This window comes from Cololabis saira, chromosome 17 (assembly GCF_033807715.1).
Source record: "Cololabis saira isolate AMF1-May2022 chromosome 17, fColSai1.1, whole genome shotgun sequence".
NCBI lineage: Eukaryota > Metazoa > Chordata > Actinopteri > Beloniformes > Belonidae > Cololabis > Cololabis saira.
In genome coordinates this window covers 30,348,093-30,374,175 of record NC_084603.1, presented here as the reverse complement: position 1 = coordinate 30,374,175, position 26,083 = coordinate 30,348,093, and the positions used below count along the sequence as shown (strand labels likewise).

The 26,083-nt window shown below is 41.9% G+C and overlaps 1 protein-coding gene across 1 annotated transcript in view; it reads left to right on the top strand.

Annotated features, from left to right (window-relative positions):
- Window positions 1-25,812, top strand: part of LOC133463989 (contactin-associated protein-like 4) — a 106,961-nt gene extending 81,149 nt beyond the window's left edge. The window contains exons 9-24 of the mRNA XM_061745865.1: window positions 565-714; window positions 1,022-1,196; window positions 2,602-2,708; window positions 3,983-4,102; window positions 4,232-4,432; window positions 6,212-6,374; window positions 6,985-7,112; window positions 7,218-7,388; window positions 9,534-9,752; window positions 11,482-11,721; window positions 15,704-15,934; window positions 19,993-20,126; window positions 20,455-20,539; window positions 22,332-22,547; window positions 23,324-23,395; window positions 24,734-25,812. Of these exons, the coding sequence (XP_061601849.1) occupies window positions 565-714; window positions 1,022-1,196; window positions 2,602-2,708; window positions 3,983-4,102; window positions 4,232-4,432; window positions 6,212-6,374; window positions 6,985-7,112; window positions 7,218-7,388; window positions 9,534-9,752; window positions 11,482-11,721; window positions 15,704-15,934; window positions 19,993-20,126; window positions 20,455-20,539; window positions 22,332-22,547; window positions 23,324-23,395; window positions 24,734-24,894 (2,573 nt within the window). The 3' untranslated portion in view covers window positions 24,895-25,812. The remainder of the gene's footprint in view (window positions 1-564; window positions 715-1,021; window positions 1,197-2,601; window positions 2,709-3,982; window positions 4,103-4,231; window positions 4,433-6,211; window positions 6,375-6,984; window positions 7,113-7,217; window positions 7,389-9,533; window positions 9,753-11,481; window positions 11,722-15,703; window positions 15,935-19,992; window positions 20,127-20,454; window positions 20,540-22,331; window positions 22,548-23,323; window positions 23,396-24,733) is intronic.
- The last annotated feature ends 271 nt before the right edge of the window (window positions 25,813-26,083 follow it).

The following is a 26,083-nucleotide window of genomic DNA, read 5'->3' as shown; positions in this document are numbered from 1 at the left end:
TGGATCAGATCTGTTTTACACTGCATAAAACTGGAAAAAATAAGATGCACGTTGAATGGGTGTACACACAAATTCTACGCTACATGGGCCCCTTTTTTCTCTTACATTAAGAAGCTTGATTTCCCTGCGGTTCCATAGCAATGTTATTTCTCCTAGTTGTGTGCGGATATTTTTATCTTTTATATTTAGTATCTTATTTTTTTTATTTACATGTGTATATGTTTGAGGATTCTGCTGTGTTATATGGTCGAACTGCAGGTATTGTTGATGTTTCTTTTTTCATTTGTGTGTGTGTGTTTTCTTTTTTTTTTTTTTAGGACTGTTTTTGTTAATGTCCTTTACTTTAGCATTGTAATTCATTTGTGCGTTTATTCTGTTAATATTTGTTGTGCCGAAAATCCAAATAAAAAAAAGATTAAAAAAAAAAATAGATCATGCCAGGGCCTGAATTCCTGTGTTACATAAACAATTATTTCAACAATAAATATCAGATGGCATGATCTTGTGCGTCGGGGGAGCAGCAAATGGGATACTGGCTTAACTTATACATTGATTTAAACCCAGGTTCAGGTCTGAATGACGGCCAGTGGCACTCTGTGGACCTGATCTCCGGACGAGGACGCCTGACCGTCATGGTGGACGGAGAAGACGGGAGTGCTGCTCAAACCAGTCCTTCATTCCCCTTCTCTACACGAGGTCAACTTTTCTTTGGTGGTGAGAGAGAGATAAATTAAGCTCATACCAACATGAATTTTACTAAACCTGACGAGGAATGACGTACTTGGCATAGTTGGAACATCAGTGAAAAGTATTCGTTGGTGCATTTTTATTTCTTTTCTGTTGTTTTATCAGCTCATATCAGTCTGCAACTAGTCTGATATATTCATATCTGTAGGTCCTATTTAAGGAGTTAAAGCCCTGGAATATCTTTAATGTGAATGTCAGTTATTGAGACCAGAGATCCAGGTGAAGCGATGGTTTCCAACACAGTTCATCTGCTGAGTAACGTTTTCCTGTGCAGGTTGTCCTGCTGAAGGGAGCAGCAGCCAGGAGTGTACAAACCCCTTCAGAGCTTTCCAAGGATGCATGCGTCTCGTAGCCGTCGACCAGCAGCTGGTGGATCTGTTCAAGGTGCAGCAAAGGCTCATGGGGAATTACAGTCACCTGCAGATTGACATGTGTGGGATCATTGACAGGTAAGACACCATCTGTATTTGTTGTTTAAAAAGCAACATTGATTCAGTAAATCCCAGGGAAATTAACTCTCGTTTAAGCATTTTAATTAGTAAAAAGTGTATTTGTTTCCTTTTCTATTTCATGATGTGCATTTTAAGGAAAAATGGTGTGCAAACCTTTTATTTTAATGTGTTACAAGCCTGAAATTTTAATTTGGGTCTAAATAAACAAACCAAATTAAGATTAGGAAATCCGTTTTTTCTTGTAAGAACATTTTGCACCATCTGCACTTGTTTTGTTTGTTTTTTTTTTTTAATTAATCAAACCCATCATTTAAGTTTTATCCTACAGTGCTGATCTCATTTTAGTTTATTTCAACTCACCTTTATTTGTATTGCGCCGATTTACAACTAAAGTAACCTCAAGGCATTTGACACAGAAGACAAGTCCACGACATTGAAATTAAAAACAATCCTTTGAAATTAAAAACAATCCTTTTCAGTCTTAAAAAACAACTGTAGCTCACTTGATCAACCCAGGTTCAAATGCCGGCCCATGGGCCTTTGCTCCATGTCTTTCCCCTCTTTCTTTAGTACCATTTCTAATCTCGTCTCTTTTAATAAAAGCCATGAAAACCACAAACTCTTAAAACATAATAGACGGGACTAAAAAACCTCCAGCAGAACTAGACTCAGGAAAGGCAGTCATCAGCCTGGACTGGCCTGAGGTCTGAGATGACGAGAAGGACCAGCAAACGCAGCGGGATCAGTCCAGGGATATCTGCCTACGAGACAAAAAATAAAGTTAATTGCAAGAATAATAATAAATACATTCATGAAGCGAAGAGCAGAGTGAGGGAAGAGCCCAGTGTGTCACTAAGGTCTCAGCAGTCTCGGCCTGCAGTTGCATAATTGAAGAAGAGATGAAGCAAGTCGAAATATAAGCTTTATCAAAAAGGAAAGTTTCGAGCCCAGAGTTCTGCATCTCTAACTGGGAGCTGCTTCCACTAGAGAGGAGCTTGATGACTGAAGTTTCTGCTCCTGAGTCTGAGGAGTGAGAAGGAGCTCGACTCTTTGCAATGAGAAGAATTTAAAATGCTATTTTTGATGGAACAGGAAAAATATGATCTCTCCTACTAATCAGGTATTCATATACTGAAAAATGAAATCTTTAATGTTCTAAGACATTCTCTCAAAGATTGTTCTGGTTCAAAACAAATACAGTAATCATCACAACTGTGAGCTTCCCACATTTAAATGTCTTGTGAATGTTAAGGCCTTGGACTTTTGAGACAACTCATGCTTTAAACAACGACAAATCAGTTAGACTGACAAAAGTGAGCGTGCGTCTACAAGACGCGGTTGTTAAGAGGAGCAGGGCAGTAACATGTATGTGTGGGTGTGTGTCTGTCCGTCTGTCTCTAAGGTGCTCTCCCAGTCGCTGTGAACACGGAGGCAGCTGCACTCAGTCCGGGAGCACCTTCCACTGTAACTGCTCCCACACCGGCTACAGGGGAGCCACCTGCCACAGCTGTAAGGACCCAGCGCTATTACTGAGGTCAAAGGTCACGCCTTTCCTGTAATTACACAACATGCAGCATTTCAGCTTTAAGTCGCCGAACGTCTTGTTGTTGCAGAGGGTCAAACCAACGTCACAGATTTAGGTTTTGATCAGGAATCTGATCAAGAAATCTTGAGAAAAATGCAGTTTTATCTATAGATGGAATTAAACTGTGAATATAAACCATTAAATCATGAATTTAAACTAATTATGTGGCTCTTATTGTAAAGTGTTACTGGAACTGTCCTGCAGAAACAAGGTTTTCCCTCATGAGAACCTGCAGGTCCAAAGATTTTGAGGGTAAGATATTGTTAAAAAACAAGAATCTTTCACACAACACTTTTATTTCACACTTAAAATGAGTTAGAATTCCAGTTTTATCACTAAAACTGATTCCAGCACTTCAACATCAAAGTTTCAATCACAAGTAAGTTTTTTTTTCCTGTGTAATCAGTCCTGCAATTTTTCACAGATGATTTTTTTTTTCTATTTTTTTTGTTGAAGTGATCCTTTCCCATCCAACATAACAGTCCCTTTATACAGGAAAGCTACATCTTAAAAGACATAAGATCATCTTGACATAAGAACATGCGGCTTTCTGAGTGCCGAGTGATGCAAAGAGCTGGACAAATCTAATTCTGATGAGCAGAGAAGTTTACTAGATGCAGAAATGCTCCTTAAAGAGCTGAGTCTTTAGCTTGCTCTTAAAAGTAGGTCCAGACCTGCAGATCAGACAGAGTTTGGTAGGTAGTTCCACCACCGGGGAACAATGGAGGAGAAGAGTCTAACTACTGATTTCACCCCACATTGTGGTGGAAACACTGATGTGTATTCTTTGGATTAAATGTGGAAAACATCTTTCTTGAACTGTAAAGTTAATTCAAAAGCCGCAGCCGAGCATTTATCACCACCAAACACTGCCAGACCTTTATACATTTTCAAAATCCCCCCAGTCCTTTACCTCCTGGGTCAAGACAGATTAATTGCCAGAGAAAACTTTTGTGCTAAAAAATTATAAGGAGAAAGTAATGTTTATTTTTGACCTTTTGGATTTATTCAAAAGTACGAACAAAACAAAAAAAGAAAATTAATATATATATATATATATATATATATATATATATATATAAATCAAAGATAAGGTAACAAAAAAAACATAAGATAGAAGAAAATAAGATAGTCTAAATATAACTGCCCTTGATTATGATACCAATTATGTTAATGACGCTTGCTTTTATCCGCTCAGCAATATACGAGCAGTCCTGTGAGGCATACAAACACAGAGGCAACACGTCGGGGTATTATTACATCGATGTGGACGGCAGCGGGCCCATCAGTCCTCAGCTGATTTACTGCAACATGACAGGTACCTGACACACGAACCCAAACATGTCAGTCGATCTCACCTTCAGGATGCTACTATTTCTCTCTCTGAATCCCTCCAGGTTTTCACTACAATAACTTTCTTTCTTCTTTCTCTGGATCTCTTAAACAGAGGACGAGACATGGACGGTGATCCAGCACAACAACACAGAACTGACCAGCGTCCGTCCGCCAGCAGGAAAAAGTCCGTATTCAGTTGACTTGGAATACGAGTCTGATGAGGAGCAGCTCTCGGCGGTTATCGGCCAGTCAGAGCGCTGCCAGCAGGAAGTGGCCTACCACTGCAGGAAGTCACGGCTGCTCAACACACCGGGTAGGACTTGATATGCTGTCACACTTGGCTGAAAAAGTGTTGATGGAGATTAAGAAAAAAATGAAATGGCTTTTGCAAACAAGGTCTGATATAATAAAAACGGCTCGCATGAACACGATTTCCAAATAAAAGAGCCTAAACTTGACAAAAACCCAAATATAAGACACATGGTGGTGGTAACAGTACAGACCAGCAGGGAGCAAGGGAAAGGCAAGACAAGATGTACACCGAGGGCTTGATGAGACACACGTGCAAACAGTCAGGGCAGATGGGAACAAGGGAAGTCAAGACATAAACTTGTTTGCATGTGTGTATACTTTATGTATATCTATTTGTATATTGAGACATAGATTCATACTAGAGTAAACGTTATAAATGGTTTTGACGTGTCTGGGATGAATCAATGAATGAAATTAAACCAAACCCTTACTGGGCCGATGTACAAATACTTGCTGAGTTCTTGCACAAAATGTATTTTTTTGCTTTGTACTATCATGTGAGAACAATCACCTTATCTTAGATAAGATCAATGAGGTGACTGTGGACTTTAGTGAGACGAGGAATAACCCGAACACCATGTGGGGGCGGTAGATATCTTATCTGCTCAAAGCCAGACACTGAGGCTGTTTGCAAGAACAGAGAGAAAAGCCTTTGTTTTTCTTTGAGGTCGCTTCGGCCTGTCAGAGTTTACACCAAAAATATCAAATATCTTACATAAGTGTGTGATGGAGAGCAACATTTTCTTTGCAGTGATTGATTGTTACAGTTGCTGAATGATTGAAACTAAACAAGCAGATAAAATGCTCTGCAGCACCTGCAGCTTCTCCTGTATTGTAGTAGAAACGTGTTCCTACGCTCCTAAACACAACAGATCCAATACTCTGGAAGAAGCTGTGGAGTGTCTTCAGTCAGCGGGTTTTTCAGCTGCTCTGTAATGAGGAGTGGTAGAGTTCATCTCAGGTCAGAAGTGACCTGATTTCAGTGGAGTCCAGAGGTGTCAAGTAACAAAGTACAAATACTTTGTTACCTTACTTAAGTAGAAATTTTGGTTATGTATACTTCACTGGAGTAATTATTTTTCTGACGACTTTTTACTTTTACTCCTTACATTTTCACACAATTATCTGTACTTTTTACTCCTTACATTTTAAAAACAGCCTTGTTACTCTATTTCATTTCAGCCTTTAAAAAAAATTATCCAGTTAAATTGCTCCATCCGGATAGAGTGAATTTGGTTGTGGTTGTTTCAGATGTTCTTGTCCAGTTTTGTTCTTACATCCGTTCCCTCAGATTCCTGCAACTAAACTTGGATGTACATTCCAATAAACATTAGGATAAATGATAACATGCCTCTGAAGTTTGACTTTTTGCACCATTACAATACTTATAGGACACTAGTCATCATATCTTCTGCTCTCTGAAACACATGTTAATGCTCAATAGTACACATATATGGTTCTTTAATATATTTGCATTATACTAAGATACATTCATTTTCAATGGCTTTTGTCCTTAATGGCTTTTCCCCCCTTACATTACTTTTACTTTTATACTTTAAGTAGTTTTGAAACCAGTACTTTCATACTTTTACTTGAGTAAAAAACTGATAAACTTGATACTTCAACTTCTACAGGAGTATTTTTAAACTCTAGTATCTATACTTCTACCTGAGTAATGAATGTGAATACTTTTGACACCTCTGGTGGAGTCACCACTAAACACGAGTGTGACATTAAAGTCACCGTGTGACGATAAGATTGAAGTGTGTGTGTGTTTCAGATGGTCCTCCCCGGAGCTGGTGGGTGGGAGGTCCAGGGGGAGGACGGGTGCAGACTCACTGGGGTGGAGCTCCACCAGGGAGCCAACAGTGTGCCTGTGGTCTGCAGGGGAACTGTGTGGACCCCAAACACCACTGCAACTGTGATGCCCACCGCAATGTTTGGTACTGTATCCACTATCATGACATCACATCTCCATGTGTGTGACGTCTCTTTGTACCTTTTGGCAAGAATTTGAAATTTAGAATTTATTAAAGGATCGCCCCTTGAGATGTAACATCTCATTTTCAAGGGGGTCCCAAGAAAACATACAGTACAACGTTACAATATATCACATTACAGTACAGACATACATGACATAAAACAAACAGACATCTTGCTCACCCCCTACCACACACAACCCCTACCCACATGAGTCTAGTTACAAAGTAGACTAATTGAATAACCGAAACAATTAGATAATAAATATAACATAACAGAGAGAAAAAAATAAAAAATAAATAAATAAATAGAAAAAAGGACAAAAAATACATAAATGAATTAAAATTATAGGCAATTTGTTTTAAGATGAGAGTATAATGACAACTTAAAACAATAAAAAGAGGTAATAGAATGCAAAAAGAGAGGAAGATTATTCCGATCTGATGGAGCTTTAAAATAAAAGGATCTTTTGCCAACCTCTTTTGAAATTCTAGGAAATTCTACAATCTCTACGATCTTATCATTTCTTATTCTGTTTTTCTTCTTCCTCTCCATCCCTTTCCTGCTGTCCAGGGCTCACGACTCTGGGCTGTTGACCCACAAGGAGTCCCTCCCCGTCAGATCTCTGGTACTGGGAGACGTCCACGGGTCGTCATCAGAAAGTGCCTACAAGGTGGGACCTCTTCTTTGCCACGGAGACAGTAAGTCCAGTCACCCCAAATGTGATATCAAAAGTTTCCTGTGATTGGATTTTGTTGCTTCTGTAACTCTGTTTGAAACGCGCTGCCTTGCGTTTTTTTTTGTAGAAAATATGTGGAACGCTGCATTTTTCGACAAGGAAAGGTCATACCTCCACTTTCCCACTTTGAACAGCGAGCTGAGTGCAGATATTTCCTTCCTGTTTAAGACCACTTCCTCTTCTGGTGTCTTCCTGGAAAATTTGGGCATCAGAGACTTTATTCGGATTGAGCTCAACTGTAAGTACAAACTTTACAACAATGTGAGCCGGACTTGTTTCTGCCTGGAAAACCACCTCAGTCCATCTAAGCTGTAAAATAAACACTTTATCACTAAAGCCTCCTCAGGTGGGCCCATCAGGCAGATCATTTAGCGTTAGCGTCACCCTGCAGCTTATAAGCCACCAGAGTGCAGTGCTCTGTGATATTATTGTGTAATAAAACTGGTTTATGGTGGGTAATAACTGTCCTCTGACAGCAGCTCTTGAGAACATGTTTTAACATTTCATACATTTGTCAGGTAAGTGGTGTTGAAGTGGAAGCTACATAAAAAGTATAAATATCCATCAAATCCGACCCTTTGATGAACTGGTAGCATTTTTCACCTGGAAGTGTGAAGCTGAAACTTTTGTGCCACATGAAGTGCACCGCCGCAGATGTACAGCTTTTCTCTCATACCAAAATGATCACTTTTGCGGTTTTAAACATTTATTATCACAGTTAGACTGAATCAGTTGTTTCATCGTGCAACACAACATCTTCTACGCCTGATTTAACCTGTCCAGCAGGGCTGGAGCCCAATGACCCAGTGCCATCTGGCGTACGCTCTGCACCGCTCATCCCTCACACACAGATAACGGTCTCTGCCCCATATTGACTGAAACACATGGAGGGAAATTAGTGTCATCACAATTAATACGACAATAGTTTTGGTCTTTTATTATGTGTGGTGATTTATGCGGACTTGCTACATGTCACAGTCTACAAGCAGAATAACGTTGGAATAAATGTTCAGCTATTTTACTTTAAAATTCATCCAGATGGATGTTTTTGTGACTTTGGAGAACAATTTTTGTCCAACTTTGAAACTCATTATATAAAAAGTGCGACTGATTTTTTTGGCAGGAGATTCGTGCACATAAAGATGAAAACACAAAGCTTTTCTTCACGTAGATGTTGTTAAAGGAGCTTGCGGCTGCTTTTAAGAAATGAGACTCTCTAGCGCCACCCTTCACCACGACGGCCGTTGGGGGTACTGCAGCCAACAGTGAAGCCGGCACGGGAGAACGGGGAGAACGTGCATGCAGCGTCATGTGACGTCACATCCGCAGGACAGCGCGGGAAAATCGGGACCGAATTGCAGCACATTTTGCAAATAAAAAAAACAGCCTCAAGCTCCTTTAAGTTAAGAAAAAAATTCAAGTTATAGGCAGACTAAAACAAATCCTTGCAAGCAAGAAGTACTTGCAAATGCACATTATTTATTTTTTTATTTGAAACCTTGTAACATTCCAATTCCTAATAGCAAGATTGCCTTTGGCAAGATACTGAACCTCTCATTGTGCCGGTTCCAAGCCCGGATGAACAAGGAGGTGGTGTCAGGAAACCTGCATACGTTTTGGGTCATAAAACCTAAACTGATCAATATGTGGAACACAGTGAACCGGTTTGGAGACCCTTCAATTCTAACAACCTCAAGCCAAAAGAAGTTGCTTGGTACCTTCAAGACAAAACAGGGAGATGTAAGAAATAAGGCTTCCCAAAAGTTGATATATTGATTGCATCATCAGCTTCATGCATGTGTGTACAGTATATTCTGGGAGCAGTGTCTTGCAAATTTCCCCTCTGTGGGACTATTAAAGGATTATCTTATCTTATCTTGTGGAGGACAAGTGCTGCATTTTATTTCAGATTTCAGATTCAGATCTGACTTTTGTTTTATCTTCAGATAACAAAGCTCTTAAAAGACCAAGTAAAAAGGGCCTTTTTAGCTTTGAAATAATGCTAAAACTGCACATTTTACTGACATCTGCACAAAAGCCACAATTTCTGACATGAAAACAAAGCAACGCTGACAATGACTTGACTTGAAAGTACAGTGCTACGTTTTCTTTTTCTGTTTTAAAACAAATATTGTGAGCATTTAGTTTTATGAATGTGACAGACGGCCACATGGATCCCCAGCCCCTCTGTGTCAAAATATCTTCGGAGAAGACACTAAAACCTGAAGGTTTATTGGCATTATCGCAGAGACGCTGCAGGCTGTGTGCCGTAGAGTGCAAATATATAAAAATAAACATTGTATATTGAGTGTGGGTGAATAAAAGGTATTTCTTGCAAATACAGACATGATGAAGTCTTGGTTTTGTCTCTTCCCCGTCGCAGCGTCCTCTGAGGTCGTCTTCTCCTTGGACGTGGGTAACGGCCCGTTGGAGGTCAGAGTGGACGCTGGCTTCCCGCTGAACGACGACACGTGGCATCACATTCGGGCAGAGCGTAACGTGAAAGAGGCGTCGCTCCGCGTGGACGAGCTCCCCGCTGCCACGAGGGAGGCTCCGGCTGACGGACACATTCACCTGCAGCTCAACAGCCAGCTGTTTATAGGTGCGTCAGTAAAGAGCAAAAACAGCAACGTCTGTGCTAACGGGTTGGCGTTAGAAGGTGTCTGGTTTGTCTCCATCTCTTTCAAACCTCTTCATCTACACGTTCTCCTCCCTTTCTCCCTGTTACTTATGTCGTATCCATCTGCTCCCGCTACTCACACTAACGATGCATTTTCATTGGCTGCATGGAGGCTGCTACTTTTACATCTTTATCTCTCACGCTAAAACTATTCTTCTCATCCCAGTTCAGTTCCTACAGACTTCACACTGGAGCCTCTGGTAAATTATTTATGTTGAAACAGTAAGAGTTATAAAAGTTTAAATAACTGTACTTGTCTCCAAAATGTAATACGACATGAACTTAAGCCGGTTAGAGAAAATCCCTAAGAAAGCACAAGGAAAAAGTTGAAAGGTCTTGATAGTTTTGGTCCGTTTCCTTGCAGAAACCTTACAGAAACCTTCCTGTCCTGTCCTGATGAAACCGAACTTGATGTGAACTTCTCTAACTCAGCGGTTCTCAGAACCGTCTTCCAGCTGGTTTGGTAGCCTGAGTTTGTTGTGTTGTTAAGAAGTTGTAACGTGTTAAGTCTGGAGGTTTCAATTTTCTCTTGAAAGAGAAAAAAAAAGCTTTCTCGTGACCTTATATACAAAATATGCAACAAACAACTCAATATGAGCCTTAAATACGCCGAGAGCTCATCAACTTAAAGACATCAACATTCAGTGAGATGCTGAGTTGGCAGATAGACTGTCAGTTTAAAGTTGTTGTTTTTTTAGTAACTACAATAAGAACGGATGCAGATCTTTATTCCTGACGGTGGTGAATGTCTTTGCACACGAACGACCAATTCAGACATCTGTGTCACTTCAAACAAATTACAAAGAGGATACAACTTTCACTCCACTCCTTTCAGCATGAAAATGTTCAGGGGTTAAAAAATGACATCCCTCGCGTTTACTTCTCAGGATTCTGTTTGAGTTACAGTCGATCAGGTTTGACTTCTGTTAAATATGGTTTGTTTTTTTGTATTGCTTTTTTTTGGTTTAAACTTTAAATCATGATTTATTTTACTTTGTGAAGCACTTTGAATCACCTTGTTGTTGAATTGTGCTGTAGAAATAAACCTGCCTTGCCTCGGGTGAAGATAACTATATATATATATATATATATATATATATATATATATATCTTTGTAAACGTACGCAAATCTTTCAAAGTTAATCTGCACTCACGCCAAGATGCATCGGTGAATAGTTAAAAGTCTGGAAATCTAAACAAACCAAGGTGTGAAGAGAAAAGGTGAATACTTTGCGGACTGCTTGAACCTACACACACCCACACACACACAAGATTTGAAGGGGGAAAGTTTGAGCAGTGTGACAGTAAGGTGTGCGTGCGTGCGTGCGTGCGTGCGTGCGTGCGTGCGTGCGTGCGTGCGTGCGTGCGTGCGTGCGTGCGTGCGTGCGTGCGTGCGTGCGTGCGTGCGTGCGTGCGTGCGTCTCTTAGAGCACTGAGGAAGTGGTGGTTACCGATGACTCAACCAAACCATGCATTTCATTTTCTCCAGTCTCTCTGTGCGTCCTCCTGTCATCTGCTGCTCTCTCTACATTCTATTCATTCCTCTCACTGTTCCAGGTCTTAAATTTCTATCTTACAGTTATATTTTCCCACCCTTAGTCCTGAACTTCATCCCTGCATGCTGAAGCGTTTCCTTTGCTTGTGTCACCAGGAGGCACAGCTTCCAGACAGAAGGGTTTTCGGGGTTGTATTCGCTCCCTGCAGCTCAACGGTGTCACTCTGGACCTGGAGGAGCGAGCGGACATCACCCCCGGAGTTCGGGCGGGATGTCCGGGTCACTGCAGCAGCTACGGCTCGCTGTGCCAGAACCACGGCCGCTGTGTGGAGAGAGACAAAGGTTTTTCCTGTGACTGCGGCTCATCTGCTCACACCGGAGCCTTCTGTCACAAAGGTTTGTCACCGATATGAATATGTGCAGGTCCCTTTAGCCGAGGGAGATGGAGTAAGTTGTTGCTGGACTTTACCATAGGTCAGTTCAGTGAGACGTAAAAATGTAATTTTACTTTACAAATGCAGAGATCTCTTCCTCCAGTTACATCCACTCGTTACCATGGCAAACTGTTACCTTGCCGATAAGCAGTTTGGATGTTCTTCTGTCACTTTGAACTGAGGTGCATTTGCATTTTTGATTATTTTCTTCAGGTGAGTCGGACCACAGCAAACAAACTCTGAAATAGTCTGAGAGCAGCCTGAAGTTGAAGTTGGTCAGTGTTAATCAGTGTTTCCTGAAACTGTCACTCGACACTAAACGTGTTCCTCTGGCGCCTTTTACTGCTCCCTGTGGAACTTGCAAGAACTGATCAAGAACTAGCAGTCAGAACCGTTATCAGTCAGTGCCTACATACACTCTGCAGGGGTCTACTTCCCCATTATGACTCTTGTTTAGTCAAACATCAGTCTGCAGCTTCAGGATACAGAATTCAAACTCAATAAACTAAAATACATTTTCATTAACAAAGGGAAAAACGTGTTCTCGCATTCAGTAAAAAGTCAGTTTCAAATCTTTCAAGATGTACTGTAGAGTCATGAAAAAGAAAGTTCCTCTTCCTCTCATTATTCTTTAATCTAAAGTTTTATGTTTCAGAATATTACCAGAAATAATAATATTCTCCTCAAATAACATCCTTTGCACAGATTAAAGGGACGTACTGTAGTTTTTCTCCACTTGCTTCTGCATTTTGTCTTAGTTGTTGTGAAATGAATGAGGACAAAGTTATTCCATAATTTAGGTCATATTTTTGTCTTTTTAAGACTACATCACGAACAAGGTTGTTGTCCGTCCGTCCGTCCGTCCGTCCGTCCGTCCGTCCGTCCATCCATCCATCCGTTTTCTGCCGCTTATCCAGAACCAGGTCGCGGGGGCAGCAGCCTCAGCAGGGATGCCCAGACTTCCTTCACCCCAGACACTTCCTCCAGCTCTTCCTCCAGCTCCGGGGGGAGTCCGAGGCGTTCCCAGGCCAGCCGAGAGACATGGTCTCTCCAGCGTGTCCTGGGTCTTCCCCGGGGTCTCCTCCTGGAGGGACATGCCTGGAACACCTCCCTAGGGAGGAGGGACATGCCTGGAACTCCTCTCAAGGGAGGCGTCCAGGAGGATCCGGTACAGATGCCCAAGCCACCTCAGCTGACTCCTCTCAATGTGGAGGAGCAGCGGCTCGACTCCAAGCTCCTCCCGGGTGACCGAAATCCTCACCCTATCTCTAAGGGAGCGTCCAGCCACCCTGCGGAGGAAACTCATCTCAGCCGCTTGTATCCATGATCCTGCCCTTTCGGTCACTACCCAAAGTTCATGACCATAGGTGAGGGACGGTAGGTGCGTAGATTGACCGGTAAATCGAGAGCTTCGCCTTTCGACTCAGCTCCTTCTTCACCACAACGGTCTGGTACATCGACCGCATAACTGCGGACGCTGCACCGATCCGTCTGTCAATCTCCCGCTCCATCGTTCCCTCACTTGTGAACAAGACCCCGAGATACTTGAACTCCTTCACCTGAGGCAGGACTTCTCCACCCACCCGGAGAAGGCACGCCACCCTTTCCCGATGGAGAACCATGGCCTCGGTTTTGGAGGTGCTGATTCTCATCCCCGCCGTGTTGCACTCGGCCTCAAACCGCCCCAGCACATGCTGAAGGTCCCGGTCCAATGAAGCCAACAGGACAACGTAATCCGCAAAAACCAGAGATGAAATCCTGAGGTTCCCAAACCGGAACCCCTCCGGCCCCTGGCTGCGCCTAGAAATCCTGTCCATAAAAATTATGAACAGGACCGGTGACAAAGGGCAGCCCTGCCGGAGTCCAACATGCACTGGAACAAGTCTGACCTACTGCCGGCAATGCGAACCAGACTCCTGCTCCGATCATACAGAGACCGGACAGCCCTTAATAGAGGGCCCGGACTCCATACTCACTGAGCACCCCCCACAGAATGGCACGAGGGACACGGTCAAATGCCTTCTCCAGATCGACAAAGCACATGTAGACTGGTTGTGCAAATTCCCATGAACACTCAAGCACCCTGCGGATGGTATAGAGCTGGTCCAGTGCTCCACGACCGGGACGAAAACCGCATTGTTCCTCCTGAATCCGAGGTTCAACTATCGGCCGTATTCTCCTCTCCAGTACCCTGGCGTAGACTTTCCCGGGGAGGCTGAGAAGTGTGATCCCCCTATAGATGGAACACACTCTCCGGTCCCCCTTTTTAAAGAGAGGGACCACCACCCCGGTTTGCCACTCCAGCGGTACTGTCCCCTTCCTCCATGCAATGTCGCAGAGGCGTGTCAACCAAGACAGCCGTACGACATCCAGAGACTTGAGGTACTCAGGGCGAATCTCATCCACCCCCGGTGCCACTGCCAATGAGGAGCTTACGAACCACCTCTGTGACCTCAGCTTGGGTGATGGATGAGCACGCCTCCGAGCCCCAACCCTCTGCTTCCTCAGTGGAAGGCATGTCAGTCGGGTTGAGGAGATCCTCGAAGTATTCCTTCCACCGTCCGACAATGTCCCCAGTCGAGGTCAACAGCTCCCCACCCACACCGTAAACGGTGCTGGCAGAGTACTGCTTCTAAGGTTGTTGTTTTTTTTTCCTAATTAAGTCCTGACATGTCATTTACATACAACTGTTAAAAATGTTAATTCCTCACATAAGTGCATATCTTTAATTTAGTCCCAATTACATTAGATTAAGTTTATTGCCATTTCAAACAGCTGACATGCACTCTCAACATTTAACAGCCATGGAAAAGACAGGTGGAGACATGGACACCTCAAATTAAAGAGGTTACACGTGCACAGACGCGTGGAGGCTTGGAGGTAGCGATGGTTGAAGCAGTGCCACTCAGCTGTGACAAAGTTTTTTAAATGGAGCCTGATTTCTTCACCTGTCCACTAGGTGCCGCATTCCCCATGTTCACAGGTATTCTGCAACATATTAGATCCCCTGGTGAACTTATTGTACACACACCTGCAGGTTTAAAAAGACATCATAAATGGAGTTAAACATTAACACAGAATAATGAAAACGAATGGTGACATCGTCTAAAGTTTGAAACCCCTCCAGAAATCTGGTTTTGAGCTGCGTTGTAATTAATGCGCTTGTGGAAACACAGCCTCTGAAGTCCAACTGGCAAGTGCTGAAAACCCTGATTCTGGCTCTAATTAGGTGTCATCAGTGCAACAGAGGAACTGCACGTACACTATAAGTCTATGAATATCTTAGACGGGACTAGCTGGGAGGTTGTTTATTTTACTATGTGTCAGTGTGATGAGTGAGTTGGATGAAAATCATACTGGTTCTGGGAAGAGCTGATTTGTTGGTTGAGCCTGAAACTCAGATAAAATAATAACTTATTTCTGACACCATCCACTTGTGTTTTTACCGGTATTACCATGACTGGGCTCAAAAACATATTAGAAGGCCAAATCCAGGGTTTAAAAGCGGGTTTAAATATCCAGAAACGGAAGTCAAGCTAACCACAACTCTCTAAACTTCTCTTTACTTTAAAAATACACAAAAAAAAACGTTTTGACGTTACCTTTTGTCAGGGTTGGTGTTTGTTGAGGACCCAAATGCAGGAGAGCAGGAGGCAGGAGTTTATTTTAAAGAAACCAAAAACCAAAGCGCTGCTTAGCAGGATCAAGAAACACAAAACAGGGATTCAAAAAACTGGAGCAAAAACTTGGCAGGAAACATGGAGGTAGAAACAGTACGGAGCGACCGGGAGAAGGGGAATGACAAGACCAGATATACACGGGGGATAACGAGACACAGGTGCAGACAATCAGGGCAGATTGGAAACAGGAGGGGCAGAACTGAAACTCAAAAACTGGGGGGAAGTGTCAAACCCTGACACCTTTGTCTGACGTTCTCCCTGCAGAGGTCTCAGTCAGCTTCAAGCCAGGAACGTCCATCGTCTACAACTTCAAGGAGCTGACGGTGAAAGAGCTCAACAGGAGCAGCGGCGCCGCTCCCTCCTCTATCCTTTCAGACACGGCCGTGAGAACAGAGAATGTCTCCCTCAGCTTCAGGACCAGCCAGAGTCCAGCTCTGCTCCTCTACGCTGGATCCTACCACAGAGAGTACCTGGCTGTGCTGCTCAACAAGCAAGGTGAGAGCGCTGGTCCTCCGGCACGAACCGTCCTCAAACAGAACACTGGACTCAGCTGGTGTCGGCTGATCCTGAACTTTTGAGGACGTTTTACAGTTTTTACTTCACTCCTGTTTATCTAAACGGACTTCTCAGAATGACAGGTTAGAAATCCCACAAAAAACTGTTTCAATCCTATAATTTTTTCTTTTCCTTGAGAAGTCATACAGTATAGAGACATTCTCATAATTTCCTTTGACAGGATCCTGAAATTAAATTTGTACTCCAGATATTTCTTCTGATTTAGTGGATATCACTTGTGGTCCTAAATCAGTTAAAGGAGCATGAGGCCGGATTGTGGCAAGATTTATGAAAAAAATCCGTATACATTTTCAGTTTTCTAGTAATAATGTCAGATGAAGCGTTCCAAACCCAAAAGAATGTTTCCTCTAGTGTATCTCTCCTTTCCCTTGAACAGGCTGTGTGCTGCAAAATGTGCTGCAATTCGGTCCCGAATTTCCCGCGCTGGGCTGCGGATGTGACGTCACATGACGCTGCATGCACGTTCTCCCCGTTCTCCCGTGCCGGCTTCACTGTTGGCTGCAGTACCCCCAACGGCCGTCGTGGTGAAGGGTGGCGCTAGAGAGTCTCATTTCTTAAAAGGAGCCTCAAGCTCCTTTAAAACTCTCTGTTATCACTGACTCAATATGGCCCACAAAAAAGAGCCTTTCAAGGAAACTGGTTCAAAAGTTTTGAATAGTTGGAAAAAGCTTGGTAATTAAACGCCCGGGCTTTAATTGGTAAAATATGATTGTGAAATATATTTTATGGTAATAATCTGTTCCTCTTTTGCCACGGCTCAGCATTTAAATCACTTTTCTTAGTGTTTCCTCTACCCAAAATGTGTTATGCTTTTCTTCCACAAATGTGGCAGTGATGGTCCAAATTGCATTAAAATGTACAAAACTAAAAATTCGCCGGCCAGCACTCTGGGTGCTCGGCACCCCTGAAGCTCTGATCCCAGAATCACCCCTGAACCATTCACCATATTTTAATTCCAATATCAACAGATGTGACATCATCTAGAAAGACTTACCGTCCTGTATGCAGAGACGATCACCTTGAGTAATATAATATGACATCTTGGAGGCTAAAAAAAACAAAAAAAAAACGAACACACCTATAAAGATAACACGTTGTGTTTTTTAATGATCTTCTCTGCTCTAACACTATTCTAATATTTCATTTGTGGTTTCCTCCAACTGTAAAACTCATATTTATATGAGTAAATTAATTACAAGTTTAAGACATTATTGATGCGTGAGTGTGACTGAGTTTATATCCTTTGAATAAGTTAATGAATGATGGAGTTCCATGCGGACGGTCTCCGTCCAGGGTTTGCGTGATTGGATCGGAGATTCGGACGCTTAGAATTAAACTCTTAATAGAAGTGAAGAAAATGGATTTAACTGAGTAATACATTATCAAGTCATTGGATAATACTGATCTTGGTTCTTTTTTACATGACGATTGTCAGACGGTTTGGAGCCAGAGACCACAGGGCAGAACTGAGCACAGAAACTATAACAAGCAGTTATGTCAGAAAGGCCTCTACCGGCAAAGATTTCAAACCAGACGTGCTGCTCAAGTTCTTTAACAGAAGCACAAACCAGCAGGCAGTGTTTATGATCGTACATGCAGAAGACGGCCAAGGAAACGGTCTAACTCTTATAGAGCATTTAAAGTCTTGTGATCATCACGCAGCAGCATTTTCATGTGTAAATCTACTGAAAAGTGTTTGTGCATATATACACAACAAGGTTCCCCTTCTGATGTAGTTAAAGTCTTAAATGATAGATTTACCATTGTTTTAGAAATGATGTCACTTGTAACGGCTTTGTAGACACCACGTTTGTGATAGGAGTCATCTAGTACCCCACCCGCTGTATTTCACAGCTTCTTGCCTCTTCTCTTCATTTCTGTTTGTTTGTTGTGGGATTGGTTTTAGTGACATCTCACTGACTAAAGGGTTTGGTATTTTTGTTATAATGAAAAAAAAATTGCTAAACTTCTAGTTTTCCTCTCTTCCCTTCTTTATATCTGCCAAGTGGTTACTTTTTAATATACAGCAGCTTTTGACCACCTTGTGGAAATAAACACTTTTCTTTCATTGATATTGAACATTAAATAAGATGCAGAAGAAAGTCTTACAGCTGTCAAAAATGGCTCGGGTAATATTTAGTTTCTGTCTCTCTGGCTCAGGCTTCTTTCTTTTCAGCTTGTGTTCACCATTTTTAAACACTAGAGGTCCTCAGTTACCCTCCTTTGCCTTCAGCTGAATCCACTCACCAGTTATCCCCAAACGTATTTAGTCTCTCTTTTCTTGCTTGTTCTGATTCTTATGTTTTCTTGGGTTTATTTCTTCCCTCTGTTCCAGTGGTCTATTTATTGATTTTATATATATTTAACTGAACATCAGGTTTATGTCTCAGTGTCTTTCTAGATGTCAGTAACAGTTTTGTTATACTCTTTAGGTGTATTATCAGGGGTTAAATGTGGTTGGCCAGGGCTCAACAACCTACACAGGATTTCTCATCACTAGATGCTTAATTTTCAAAAAATATACATTTTAACATCATTCTCAGCCTTGAAGGCATTCAAAGCCATGACTGCTACTTTTACAGGGCTCACAAAACAAACCATAAACAGAAGTAATAGGTTACGTTCAATGTCACGTTCGTCTCTGCACACAGGCAGGTGGCTCAACCGAGCACGTCACACCTGAGACTAAAGGACGGACAGCTGATTGGTGGTGGATGGAAAAGCAGAGGGAACAAACATTATCAACACAATGCCAACCGTTTTTTTTTTTTTTACAATGTGAAGCAAATATGCTGCATTTAAAGTCCAATATTTGAGAAACATTTCCTCCACTAACTGACAAAATTAACTGGTGAAGTCGAGCTCAAAACAAAGCGTAAAGCAAGCTTGCAGTGTTGACTTGACAAGACTTAGTAAAATCATTAAATAGAAGCTCAAGAATACGTACTCATTAAAATCCCCTTAAAATTCCAGTTACAGATAGGATGAATGTGTTTGAATAGGGATTAGTTTTATGGGCTGCTAAAAACATTAACCTGAAGGCAGTAAAGTTTGGAGATAAAACGTGCTTCTGATTCAAACATATCATCCGTTTAGCTTTCCTGATCACCTGTCTCCCCCAGAGCGACATCGGGTCTCTGCTGAACACCAGTCAACTTTGAGCACTTGAACGACGCCGTTCAGGCTGTGACCCTCCTTTACAGATGAAAGACAACATGAAAACACTTTTGATAAACGAGCAATAAAAGATGATTAGGACTTTGTTACGCTGAAAGTGTTCAGCCAACAGATGACTCATCTGTTGTCCTTTCTTCATGACTTCTGTGTTTTGTCAAACACGGTTCCAAAGTATCTTTAGTCTTCATCAATCTGGACTTCTTTGTTGCGTATGGTGCTAGATATACATTTAGTTTTGGTCAGCCTGAAGTATTGAGCTCTTTTGTTTGAGACACGTAGGTCCAGAAAATGATCATCACACCGGGCGACAGAAGAAGAGAGGGTTGAACAAGGACCAAACTCACCCTGACGCCTCAATTCAGACGTTTTCAAGCTTGTCAGAGTGCAGTGATTGAAATGTATTAGTAGCACATGCATGGATACAGGTTAAACCAAGTCAAATCAAATCAAAGTTTATTTGTATAGCGCTTTTCATGCATAAAAATGCAACACAAAGTGCTTTACATAAAACAATGAACAAACATAAAACTTATTAATGCCCTGCCCTCCCACCACACACACACACAGACAGACACAAGCATGAACACTACAATTCACCCAAGTTATACAAACAGACACACACACACAGACACAAGTATCTATATAAATACGGGTGTGGAGATGGCTGAGCACTGAGGATCCAGGTTATTCCTGTTTAAATTCCATATAAATCCTATAAGCACAGAGAACAAATCCTAACAAATCCCCTGGTAGTATCTGAATAAAATACCAAAGTGGTTGCTTGGCTTTGTGTGGTGCAGACGAGCTGGAGCTGAGGTACAGACTGGGGCGAGCCAAGGAAGCAGAGGTTTTGAAGAGTAAAGTGAGGAACCTGGCCGACCAACAGCTACATTCAGTTACCGTCAGCAGGAGGGCAGACAAGGTCTCTCTGCAGGTAAAACACACGACAAAACACATACTGTAAGATATGACTGCCCGCTGACAACCAGCATGAGAAGCAGCAAACACTCAGTCCAGATGGACTACGGGAAATACAAGTCCTCTCTGTCGTTGTTTTTTTTGATTTGTTCAAGTACACAAAATAAAGGTTTAAATAAAAAAAGAGAGGTACTTAAGGTGCTATAATTATAATCTTATTGGCTGGTAGTGCAATGGCCAGACTTCATACATCTCTTATTAATATTTGTCTACATTTATTGTTTGGGTTGTACTGTTGTACCGAAGCATCTGCATCTGAATGTAATGGATTTATGTTCCCCCAGATTGACCAGAATGACAGAGAGGAGTTTAATTTGACCACTGATGAATTCAGTGGTTTAAGGTCGCTGATTCTTGGCAGAGTGCACGGTGAGTGACACAGCATAGTACAGAGAAAGCACTGATAAAACTTACAAAAGATCTCTTTTCTTATCTCCCTTTCCCTGCTCTACCCGGCTGGGCGTCTCTTAGGATCCAGGTCCTGCTCAAGGTTTCTTTCCTCTTAAATGGGAGTTTTTCTTGCCACAGTTAGCTTGAGGTTTTTATCCACCATAGTTTATGTAATAATTGCTCGGGGGTCATGTTCTGGGTCTCTGGAAAGCGCCTGCAGACAAGATAGACGCTATATACATAAAATGTAATTGAATTGAACTGAATTGAATTGTTCCTCAGGGTTATATGTTTGGAGCGTTGCATTCCCTCTGTATGTGCTGCCATTGGCTGCTGTCATTTATGCAACATGGCATAAATCCCTGCTATGCACACAATGTTTTTCTTTACATGATTCAGATTACTGACTACTAATGTTTTGCTACTGAATTGAGAATGCGGTCTCTTTACCTAAGTGTCTTAATGAAAGACGGCCTTCTAATCTAGGGTCACTTGATGGACTTGTTTGACACCTGTAGGGAATCGTGGTTTTATCTTCGATCAGGATTTATCTTTTTAACCATTCAGTCATCAAGATCCCAGATCTGCTCTCATTCATCTCAGCAACATTGGTAAAATCAGGAAAATCTTATCTCAAAGTGATGCAGACAAACTGGTCCATAGACAAGATTGTATTACTGCAACTCCGTACTGGTAGGGCCTCCCAAAGCTGCTCCGAGCAGCTGATCCAGAATGCTGCAGCCAGAAATCTGGTGAGGATCAATCCAGGATCGAATAAAAACATCTTCAATATGTTCAGCTGCTTACATCCACCCTCGGTGTGCAGTTGGTACAATGTTGTGACAATGAAGCTGGGAGAATCCCTAGACTATGTGATTTACATTCTTGTAAATATAGTTACTCCTGTCACTTGCATACCTGGTAAGTGAAGCATGAGGAACGTTTGGCCAGATAAAAAAGTGACCATTATCACAACGCCTGATGTTATTGACCAACAGGTGGATGGAGACATTAACCGTCCACATCTCACCACTTGCACATTTCTGTATATCTTCAGTAAACTTCTTTTTCCTTATCACTTGTTTGATAGCTAAATAGATCATTATATGTTGAAAATGGTTAATGATTTGAGGTTATTCAGTTTGTTGAAGCCATTTCTAAGATAACAGCCACTTAGTGTCGCTCTGAGACTCTGCTTTTAATTTGAAACGGCAATTCTTGATGGTAAATCTGTTTTAATCATCACAATCTCAATCATAGCGAGTCACTAAAACAATAAACCACTCCTCCTTCCCGTGGTAACATTTATGTAAACAAAGAAGCTTAACATAATAATTGTTCTTCTGTCTTCTGGCATTCTGGTCTCACTTTTGGATCCAGTCCCACTGAAAACCTCTAATATTAAAACCTAATGACTCTTTTATTTTACATTAATGCATCTGAACCCTTGTATCAATATTAAAAACCACTAAGCAATGAGTTATTGGATGATCTTCAGAGAATATAAGTGATTATTGACTATTTTGAAGTGCAGCAGAGCTCCATGAACAAAAGTTACATGAACAGGTCAGTATCCCAACATTTAATGTATTGAATGTAACAATCAGCTGATCAATGATTCATTTTAGGGCCTTCACGCCTTTAGAGCCTGCAAACTACAAACAATGCTCCTGCAGACTGATGCAGTGCTGCTCATTTTCATCTGTTGACATATGGATTGTCTGTCTGTTTTTACTGAGTTGCCCACAATAACCTCTGTTCTTGTCTTCAGACTCTGGTGAGTTGGATCCAGAACTGGCCCGGGTGGCCTCTCTGGGTTTTACAGGCTGTCTGTCTGCAGTCCTTTTCAACTCCATCAGCCCTCTGAAAGTTGCTCTGCTTCACCCGAACACAAGTCCTGTTAGCGTCACCGGCCCCCTCCTCCGCTCCGCGTGCAGCTCCACTTCAGGAAATCCCCACACGGCAGAAACCACGCACCAGCATTCAGGTCTGAAGCAAACCATTTTTGTCTTATCTATCGGCATGTTACGCTGTAGATCTAAGCTCCAGACCGCATCCTTTTTAAATTCTCTTTTTAAAGTCTCATACGGATGTTCACTGTGGAGGAATGCATGATAAACATGTGTGCATTCAAATCATAATCATTAGAGGGAATCGGTGTAAAATGTAATCTGTCTAAAAGCACTGGACTTTGCAGTTGTAACATTATGGATAAGTGCTGATTTGAACTGGTATTTACTGGAATAAGCAGCTGTTGCTGTCTTATTGTCTTAGAAGCAACAGGTGCGTTAGGCTCAGTGTTAGCTGAGTCATCCTGACAAGCATTATTTTATCTGAAGCAAGATCAGTATTGGGGGAAACATGCAGAACTCAGCGGAGGGGCTGCAAGTTCTGCAACTTTCCATGATGACTAACAAACCAAACTGTCAAGCTCGTTAATCTAAATCGTCTCAAGTGTGTGACCAGACTCACACCGAAGCTTTATGCAGGTGTGAAATCAACAAGGTTATTAAAATCAGTTGTGGAAAGTCATTTGTGAGAATCATGCGTCTCATAGTTCTCAGGCCTCTAGGTTCACCTCCTGGTTAACGGCATGATAAAGCAGAGCTGGGAAGTTTTCTCTCCAGGCCCTTTGGTTTACCTCTTGTGCTTTCAGCTTCATTTCACAGTTTCATTTCTCACCACTGTTTTCTAACTGCTTTGATCATTCTTCTGCGTATGACCGCTTTCATTTTCTAAATATAGCTTAATTTCTCTCTGCAGATCAGTTTGGGTCCATGGGAGGAGGTCGGCGTTTACTGAATGCTGCCAGGACTGACTCAGCTCTCATTGGAGGTATTTTATCAACACAGTTAGGGCTGGGCGATATGACCTCCAGGCAGCACGGTGGCTTGGTGGTTAGAACTGTTGCCTCACAGCAAGAAGGTTCCCGGTTCAACTCCCTGGCCTGGCGGGGGTTTATCCGTTTGGAGTTTGCATGTTCTCCCTGTGCTTGCATTTGTTCCCTCCAGGTCTCCGGCTTCCTTCCACAGTACAGAAACATGCGTAGTAGGTTAATTGATGATTCTAAATTGCCCTGCGATGGACTGGTGACCTGTCCAGGGTGAACTCCTGCCTCTCACCTGATATTTAGCTGAGATAGACTCCAGCAGACCCTGCAAAGGATAAAGCGGGTATAGATAATGGATGGATGGATGAATTTCTCTATCTATTTGGCAGTTTTACCTCGATAACGATAAATGCACGATAAACGCGATGGTATGGTGTACTTTTTGTCGCTACTTTCATGAGACATTTAAACCCTGTGGGCAGAATGTCTCCTTCCCCGTGTCCCATCGACTTTCTTCAGAAGGAACAAATTTGACTATATCAAATAGATCGTTTCATTTATTCTATAACAAAGAAAAACACTGTAGTGCCCATTGTCTATTCACAATATTCATGATATATTAAATAATATGTCTTCGTACTGTATTCATTATTATTATTGACAACATTGGTCTCATTCCGCTCGAAAGAAAGAAAGAAAGAAAGAAAGAAAGAAAGAAAGAAAGAAAGAAAGAAAGAAAGGACACATTTGGCCCCCTGAACGGTGGTAGTTTGTGTGTCCCCGTTTTTGTGTGTTTAAGACTGATGTCTGTTGTAACCTAAGCATTCATGCCTGGAACTGACACTCAGACCTTAACTGGCAACAAAAAAAAAACTGCAGTAACGTTAATTTGTCAGTATGAGAAATTCCACGAGTGAGCGTGTGAAGTTGTTGACTGTGCCAGTCTCAGGTTCAATGCATGAGGCTTGAGAGACCTGTTATTTTCTCTGCGGCTGCAGCCACTTTCATTCATCAGCCATTTTCTTGGGTTTCCCTTCTCGTTCAGACTGGACGGGTCGAGTGCCGTGATTACACACACGCTGTACATCGTATCAAAGGGAATGAAAATAGCCTATCAGCACACAGTCAAATGGGACAAAAATACTTACTTTTTTTTTATCACAACACCAACATGGGAAAACGTTGTTAATGGTAAATGTTCGGCGTATCACCCAGGCCTCCATACGATGTTTGTTTATTATCCCGTGCTCAGGGCCTTGCCGTTGCTAACCTGGAACTGCTTTTGAAAGCTGAATTCATCATCTGAGAGCTTCTGTAACGTTGGATATTTCTCTGCTTTGCAGGCGTCATAGCCGTGGTGATCTTTGTGACTCTGTCTGCGTTGGCCATAACTGCCCGGTTCCTCTACAGGAGGATGGACACATGCCAGAACCACGAGGTAAAACCAGTAAAAGCAGAGGACGCGCCGGGTCCTCCAGAGAACCAGACGGAATATTTTATCTAGAGGAGTCGTCTCTCCACTGATCTGACGGAGATGCCTCATCCAGCCGCAGTGCTTTACAGGACTAACTGGCAGCCAACCATGAACCATGTCCATCAACATTTTTCTTTTTTTGGGTTCTGTGTTGTGTTTTTATACAGATTTTGCAAAGATTCCTAAAAAAAAGATTATTAAGGTTAATACTGTACATTCAGTGGAAGGATTGTATATATTAAATAATTGTGTAAATCTTCAAATTATAACTTCAAACACAGCTGTCTTCTCTATGTATTGCTGACATAATTCTACAAAATGTTTTTTTTCCTTACTTGTATTGATCTAAAACCTATTTGTTGGATCCAGGCTAACGGAGGATGAATGTTTTCAGCTTGTGAGCTTTTTAATTCAGTTTTTCCTCATTGCTTATGTTGCTTTATTGCTTTTGCACTTACTAGTGTTTCAGTCTGCAATTATACAAATGCATTTGCTTTTTTTTCCAAAAAAAAAAAAGTTGCCATGTTTATGCTGAGCATCCATGTTTCTCTTGTGTTTGGAGATTTTTGGAAACAGTGACCCAGTCAAGCACCTGTGCTCCCTGACAGGGTTTCAGATGTCCTTATCCAACACTCCCTTATTGTCAAATCCCATCACTGACTTCAGTCTCCCTTTATCCATCTACTCTTGTTTATTTCTATGTTGGGTCATGGGGGGTGTGCTGGAGCCGGTCCCAGCTCCCTTCAGGCAACAAAACCCTCTCTAACATTTTCAGCAATCAAACTTCCAATCAACCTGCTCCCTGTTTAAACCAGTTTGTTTGTTCCCGTTGTCATCCGATGTGCTTTTTGGGCTGTGAGTGCAAATATGAATGGACTGAGATTAAATGTGAAACGGGGTTAAACCACTGATTCTGAGTTGTTTAAATTTTAAAATGCTGTTTTAAATAAAAACGTATAAAAACAAGTTGTGGTGGAGTATCTAATTTATCTGCTTTTTTCTTCCAGATCCAACATAGATTTGACAAGTTTTCATCAAATTTGCAGTTCTGTAATTCTGTCCCAGCAATTCCTTCTGCCCTTTGCTGTGCATGTATGCTTCACTAAACTCAACGGAAAATTAATGCTAAATCCATTTCATACTTTCCAACACAAACAATGTTTCCTCCTTCTAACAAATGCAAAGTGTGCACTGTGCACTGTGTACAAAGCTGATACGT